The 7,306-nt window shown below is 56.0% G+C and overlaps 1 protein-coding gene across 1 annotated transcript; it reads right to left on the bottom strand.

The window, feature by feature from the left end:
* Nucleotides 1–2,832: 2,832 nt before the first annotated feature.
* IUM83_03936 (reverse transcriptase) lies at nt 2,833–4,504 on the bottom strand (the record flags this gene model as incomplete). The annotated part of the gene is made up of 3 exons (XM_067927969.1): nt 2,833–3,287; nt 3,580–4,377; nt 4,474–4,504. The coding sequence occupies 3 exons, from the start codon at nt 4,502–4,504 to the stop codon at nt 2,833–2,835; spliced, it is 1,284 nt and encodes a 427-aa protein (XP_067793691.1).
* Between the last annotated feature and the right edge of the window lie 2,802 nt (nt 4,505–7,306).

Genomic DNA, 7,306 nt, shown 5'->3' with positions numbered 1-7,306 from the left:
TCGGATTAAGCAAGCGTGTGATCGCATCGAGACGTACTCGAAGCGTGGAAAGTTGGAGCAACTCCACGTTGCTGCGGAGGACGTGCGCTGTGCCCGAGGGCTTTCAGTGCACGAAGTGCTTCCCAGGCGCGGTCCGCTTAAGCGACCGCGACCTGAACGGGTACACGTCGTTCCGTGTGCCCGAGAGTCTCAAAGAGCTCCGTGCTAAGTTCGTAGCACGTGAGGGTTCGGGCGCTAGCGATGATCGCAGCGCTCGTGTTACTTCCGCTGCGCCAGCGCGTACTGCTCCTCGTACGCCCTCACCATTTCCGGAACGTCCTCCAGCAAGACGTTCCGCAGCTCCCATGTATCTTGATGGGGAGGAAGTCCTCTCCAACGAATACGAAAACGAGCCCCTTGAGGGTTCGTTTTCGGGATACTATGGTCAACAATCCGCTCAACAATCCAGCGGGTTGAGCCGCGGGCGTCACGGATCGGCGGTGGCGGGGGTGGGAATACGCCCCGGGTATGATCAGCCCCGGGCTGATCAGTATGCGCCTCTCCACGACCGGGTGACCGCCGTGGAGCGTCTTCAGGGCGCTGAGTTTGCCGCCCTGAAACAGGAGCTGGCGAACCAGAAGGCCCAGGTCGAGGCGGTCTCGCAGACCGCCTCGAATATCCAGGTCGAGCTGGGGACCCAGATGAAGGGGTTGCTCCAGCGCGTCCGCGCGCTGGAAGAGAGGCTGCTCGTCGCCGAGGCCAAGGCTTCCGCTTCTGCCTCGGCTCCTGCCGGGGCGTCGGGTCAGCCGAGCTAGATGGCTCGTGCTGCAGGTATGGCTTCAGCCGTCCGACGTAAAAGGTCGGATGGAGGCGCATGCTAGACGGTATGTCTAGCGTGTATGCGTTGCCGTGCCGTGCCAACGCATTGAACGGCCCGATGAAGCGCAGAGCAAGCTTGCTTGCTCCGAAATCCGAAACTGCATGTTTAGGCAGGTTTTGTGTAGCTAACAAAACTAATGAACCAACTTTAAATTCATTTGTGTTGCCTCTGCCCACATTGTCTGCGTTCAGCTTCTGTTGATCTACAGAAGCTGCTATTGTGTCTTGGACAAACCGAATTACGGCTTGTTTTTTGGTGATGAAACTGATTGCATCCGAGCTGAAGTCATTCAGCTCGTTCTCGGCTAGAGGCCCTGCCTCAGCGTGGTTCTTTGCGGTGTCTGCGCCCTGCGCAGACCCGTGGTCGTTGTCCTTGTCGGTGGAGGAGTCTGCGCAGGGCGCAGACTCATGTGGTTTGTCCATTGTTGCAGCTGACACTGTGCAAGTGTCAGCGGTTTTCTGCGGCTGCTGTATTGCAGTCATAGATCCCCCCCCACTTAAAGTGGGAGCCATCGCTCCGAGTAAACTCGGTAGACGTGGATGCCGCATGGCATTCACGTAGAACGGTGTATGCCCGGTCGAGGCATGCACTGAGTTATTGATGGCAAACTCTGCCATCGATAAGCACTCGCTCCAGTATTGGAACGAGTGAGCGTAGCTCTTCAGAATGTCGACGAGCACGCGATTCACGCGCTTTGTTTGACCGTCCGTCTGCGGATGATCCGCAGTCGACATTGAAAGTTGGCTCCCAAGAAGTGTAAACACTTCTTGCCACAGGTGCGCTGTGAAGCGCGGGTCTCTGTCCGACACGATGTCGGACGGCATGCCATGGTGTTTGAACACCATGTCGACGAACAGACGGGCCGTCTGCTTCGCGGTCACCTCTGCCGGCACGGCAGCAAGATGTACCATCTGCTGAAGCGGTCGACGAAGACCACAACACCGGTATTCCCTCCGCTGTCCGGGGGAAGACCAAAGATGAAGTCCAAAGACATGGACTTCCAACACTCCGACGGAGTCGGTAGTGATTGTAATGGAGCCTGCGCGAATGGCGCAGGCTTTACGCGTTGGCATACCTCGCAAGCACGGATGTACTTGCGCACCCACTTATACTGGTGGTGCCAGTAGAAGTCGCGCGTGAGAAGGACGTAAGTCTTCTCACGTCCGAGATGTCCCGCAGTCGGGGCATCATGATACTCGTACATGATCCTGAGTCGCAGATCATGGTCATTTGGCACGACAACGCGATCCGCGTTGTCGTCGACTGCATTGTAAAGCAGTAGTCCGTCGTGCACACGAAAGCGGTGTGCACGCGCTCGAAGGTGCTTGGGCAGCTTCTGACGGGACTTGTCAGAAGGCGCTGTGCCATAGGCCAGCAAGAGCTTCGCGTCCGCGTCGTGCGCGTACGCGGCCTTCACATCACCCAACAGGGTCGATGTGGGTTTGCTTGATCACATGACGTCAATGGCATTGACGTCAGCAGCTTCCGCGTAGTTCGGCCGACGTGATAACGCGTCGGCCACCACATTCAATCTTCCGAGTTTGTATTCGACCCGGAAGTTATACTCCGCAAAGAATGAGAGCCATCTCGCCATTCTTTGTGATATGTGTGGCGACTTCACTGCGGTGCGCAGTGAAGCATGGTCGGTGTAGACCACAAATGGTCTACTTCCAAGTAGATACACTCGGAACTTTGCGAGTGCGAACTTCATGGCAAGGAGTTCCTTGTCATGCACCGGATAGTTGCGCTCAGCTGGCTTCAGCTGACGCGATTGGTAGTAGACGACACGATCACGGCCCTCGTGATCGTGCTGCATCAACGCGCATCCGATCGCGAAATCGGATGCGTCACATACGACGTGAAATGGACGATCTTGGTCAGCTACTGCCAAGATCGGTGCCTCAGTCAAGCCCCGCTTGACTGCATCGAATGCCTTTTGGCAATCGGTTGTCCAATTCCACACAGCTTCTTTCTTAAGAAGCTGTGACAGCGGGCGCATAATCCTCCACGTACTTGCACAAGTACGTGGCCAAGCCAAGGAACTGCCTCAGTTCCTTGACACTTGAAGGTGTTGGCCATTCGTTAATCACTCTGACCTTTTCTGGGTCAGGGCGAACACCATTCTTTCCTACGAGACGCCCGAGGACGGGTATATCGCTCGCCCCGAAGATACACTTCTTCAGGTTCGCGTAGAGCTTATGCTTTCGCATAAGCTCAAGTAGCTTCCGGAGATGCACCCTGTGTATCTCTACGTCGGTCTTCCCGTCCACATCCTGGCTGTGGATGAACACATCATCGAAGTAGCTCGGTGCGAAGTCGCGCACCGAGCGCAACAAGTGCGTCACGCACCTGTTGAAGGTCGCAGGGGCATTCTTAAGCCCCTGCGGCATTACCAGCCATTCCCAGAGCATGCCGCTTGGCGTGCTCACTGCCGTGAGAGGGATATCGCTCTCACGCATTAGGATTTGATAGAATCCATCTCGCAAGTCGAGAGCACTGTAAACGGTGCTCCCGGCCATCGAATCGATGATAACATCTTTTCGCGGTATCGGCATCTGCGCCGATACCGCCGCATCGTTCAGCTTGTTGTAGGCATGAACGATGCGCCATCCGCCCTGTGGCTTCTTGACACAGAACGTCGGAGCACTGTGCGAGGACTTTGATTCCCGCACTTGTCCTGCTTTGCGACGACTTTCAAAGAAGTCGTCGATTGCTTTTACTTGCTCTCGCGGCAGTGGCCACTGCCGCGTGACAGTACTTCGTGCCCGGCACGAGATCAATCTCGTGCTGAATGTCCTTATCCTGCGGAAGCTCCGCAGGAATCTCTTCCGGGAGTACGTCTTTGTACTCCCTCAACAATTCGTAATAGGGACTCGACTTCAGCGAGTCCCAACCTTGTTCCTCGAAGCGCTCTCGCTTCGTCTTCGCACTGAGAGTGTCTTCACTCTCATTGGTACTTCCCATGAAGAGCTGCCTCAGCTCTTCGCTCTCGCTCTCCGTTCTTTTGCTGTCCGAAAGAACGCAGACTTGCTCGATGCGTCCATCGTGCAAGTCGCGCGTGAAGCGCTTCCAGCTCATGGCTGGAAGCGAAGTCAACTCCGACGCCGTCGTCGGAGGACTAGCGAGTTCCATCTCGCGATACTGGAATCCAGTATCAGTGCGCGTCAAGATGCTTAGCGTCTCGACGTCCGGCGTCACCGCCCCAGTCTGCCCAGCGGACTGTTCTTGCTGCGTCTCGGTCACGGACCGAGACTTGCGCAGCGTTCTCCGCTTGCGCCGTCTTCTTGTTGTGCGGAGCCCGGCTCCGCACAGTTGTTCTTCTGGTCCAGGCCCGGCCGTGGACAGTTGTTCGCCGGCGGACCCTGTCCGCGGGCGCGCGGTATCAAGCCCGGCTTGACAGCATTTTCCTTCGTGCAGCCCGGCTGCACGGTAATGTGTCTCTTCGCCGGCAGACCCTGTCTGCGGGCGCGCGATATCAAGCCCGGCTTGATCGCATGGCGCTTCGTCGTGCAGCCCGGCTGCACGACAGCATGCAAATTGCGTCAGTGCGGTACGTTTGCAACCGTCCGCACTGTTTGCAGCGTCAACTCCCGGAGTTGACACGCCTTCGTCACCTCGACGCCATTCATTGGCGGAGCCCCTCATGACCGAGGGTGCGTCGGCTCCCGGAGCCGACGCGTCGTTGTCGACCTGACCGCTTCGGGTCAGGGACTGTCCCTTACACGCTTGAACGTGGGTGTTGGTTCCCGGAACCAACACATCTTTTTCTTCCGACGTCGGCAGTATTGCCGACGTGGGTCTCACTTGTGCGCGCCCTCGCGCACTCCTTGGGCACTCCGGGACAGCAGCATAAAGCGCTGTCTCGACTGGTGAGCCGCGCGCACCTGTTGGTGCGTGCGCTGCGGTAACAGGGCCATCGCTCTCTGTTCTGCAGTCGCGACCGAAGCGCACGAGCGTGTGTTTCATCCAGTCTAAGTCTATCACCGGATCATGTCGTGGCTTGCACGGCATGCTCATTACCACGTCGAACTTATCGTCCAGGTCCAGGACGATTAAGTGTTCGACAAACACTCGTTGTTTGTACGAGAAGCGCACGTTCACGACGCGCTTCTCGGTCTTTACGATGGCACCTGTTGCCAGTCGTACTTCCAGAAGACTTCGAGATGTATCTACCTCCTCGAAGTCAAGTCTCGGCAGGCTTCGTAGTCGAACAAAGTTGTTCGACGCGCCTGAATCCACCAAAGCTCGAAGAGAGTCACTCGCTCTCTTCGAGTAAACCTTCAAGATGACTAGGTTTGGCCTGTCATCTTGTTTCTTGCAGTGAGAGCTGGTCTCACTGGGGGCTGCAGTCCTCAGTGTCGCGTGCCCGATGTCGGCACGCGCGACTGCATTACCAGTAGGGCGCCCCGCGCCTACTGGATGTTCGCGTTTTTTGTTGGTCCGCGGCGATGCCTAGCATCGCCACGACGGCCACCTCCAGGGGCCATGGGAGCTGTGCACTCCCGTGCAAAGTGACCGATCCTCCCGCAACGGAAGCATCGCACGTTACCTCCCTGCTGCTGGTAACCAGCAGTTGTTGCATTCGAGAGGTCCATTGGCTCCGGACCTCCCGTCCTCGCTACCGGGCGCGGTTGCGGCCTCGGTACGTTTACATGGAGTTTAGCCTGCCGCAGGCTAAACTCTTCTTGCATGGCAAGGGTGATTGCAGCTTCGAGAGTACTCGGGTACTCTCGGAAGAGATGGGTCTTCACGGGCCCATCTCTAAGTCCTTTCAAGAACGTGACGACTTTGGTCGCCTCGTCAATCGGGTTAGTCACGATATTTGATACCAAATATCGTGCGCGCTGCGCGTAAGCATGGACGTCATGCTTACCCTGCTGAAGGTCGAGGAACTCTGCCCTCGACCGGAACTCGTTTTGCGGGGGCTCAAACGCTTGTTTGAGCTCCTCTTTGAACACTTCGTACGTGCTGAAGCACGTAGGATCGGAGAGTCGGCGTCCATACGACCAACTCCTTGCGCGTCCGCCAAAGCAGGACATGGCGAACGCGACCTTCGACAGCGGGTCGACGATGCGTCGAGCCGCTATGGCTGTGTCGAGCTCGACAAGCCATCGGAGGAGAGGCTCGCCCTCTCTTCCCACGTAATTGCTTACGCTCAACTTTAATGGTTGAGCACGCGGTGTCGTCCCTGACGACGCCGTCACTGAGGAAGCAGCGTCACGCTGCTCCTTCAGGATGAACCCCAGAGCAACACCATGTTGCTCCGTCGGCGATAGCGTAGCAGCATCGTAGCTATCGCCGCTTCTCCAATGACTGTTGATAGTCGTTGGAGGGCTTCCCACTCTGGGTCAGACAGGTGGGGGCAGTCAGCGCGTGCAATATGCGTTGCAGGCGTGTTGGAGCTCTCCATGGGCACCTCCGTGCTCATGTGGTTCTCGGCTCCGCGTTCGTACACCGCGTACGAACGTCAAGCAGTCGGTCGTTGGACGGACTACAAAGTGCTACCAGGTGTAGTGGGTCTAACTTGACTCACTACTTTAGCTTACACGTCGCGCTACGTGTATGAGGAAGCGTAAGTACTTAGTAAGTACTTAGGTTAATTATATTTGAATACACAAATATAATTTAACTTAGACAAGACTCCAAGTAGCTAGTTTAAGGTAAAATGAGAACTGTATTGTTTGTAAATTGATCTGCCTCCTAAATCTGCTAAAAACGGTTTATCAGCTATGAAAGGGGTTGACAGCGGCTGGCTGTCAGAGCCCCGCTAATATGCATGTCTCTGATTGGTAGAAAGATGCTGCTTTCTACCAATAGGATCTTTGAGTATGTGTGGACCACTCACTGTGGTGGCCCACTTCAATGTATCCATTGGTGTGTCTTACACCAAGGTGAGGAAGTATCTAAAACTTTTAACAGATAGCCTATCTGTTAAATTCACAAGTGGCTTGCAGCCACTTGTGCGTGTAACCCCGTTACAATGACTCGTCGACGGTCCCCAGTCAAGGGTCCCCAGCGTGGGCGGTTGCAGCTCGCTAAGTACTGTGCGAACCTACTGGCAAGATCCGAACTTATGAGTCGTCGGTGCCTGTCCCCAGTCGTCGGTGGGGTTTCAGCGGCCGTTTGAGTCGTCGGTGGCGCCGTCACGTCGCAGAGAAAAGGCCGAAAAGTCGTAGGTTACAATTGGCGGTCCAAAACGGACGCGTTTATACTTGATATTTGTATTGATCGATAGGAAACTTAAGGGAAGACAAGATAAGCCTTCGGACAACAATAACAGAACAGCTTTCCCTCCCAACCACGCAAGGGCGACACCGGTGCCTGCAGTGAACGACCTGCAGCTCAAGGTAAACCTGGTAGGTAGGATTATGACTGTCGGTGGGCACATTTACTAGTGTAGCGTGTGTTCATCCCTGGCAGGGCCAAGAGTTAGTGGCCGGTGTATTG

Source organism: Phytophthora cinnamomi (assembly GCF_018691715.1).
Source record: "Phytophthora cinnamomi strain GKB4 chromosome Unknown Contig27, whole genome shotgun sequence".
Classification (NCBI taxonomy): domain Eukaryota; phylum Oomycota; class Peronosporomycetes; order Peronosporales; family Peronosporaceae; genus Phytophthora; species Phytophthora cinnamomi.
Note: the sequence above shows the minus strand (reverse complement) of the source record. Positions and strands in the feature narration are given on the sequence as shown.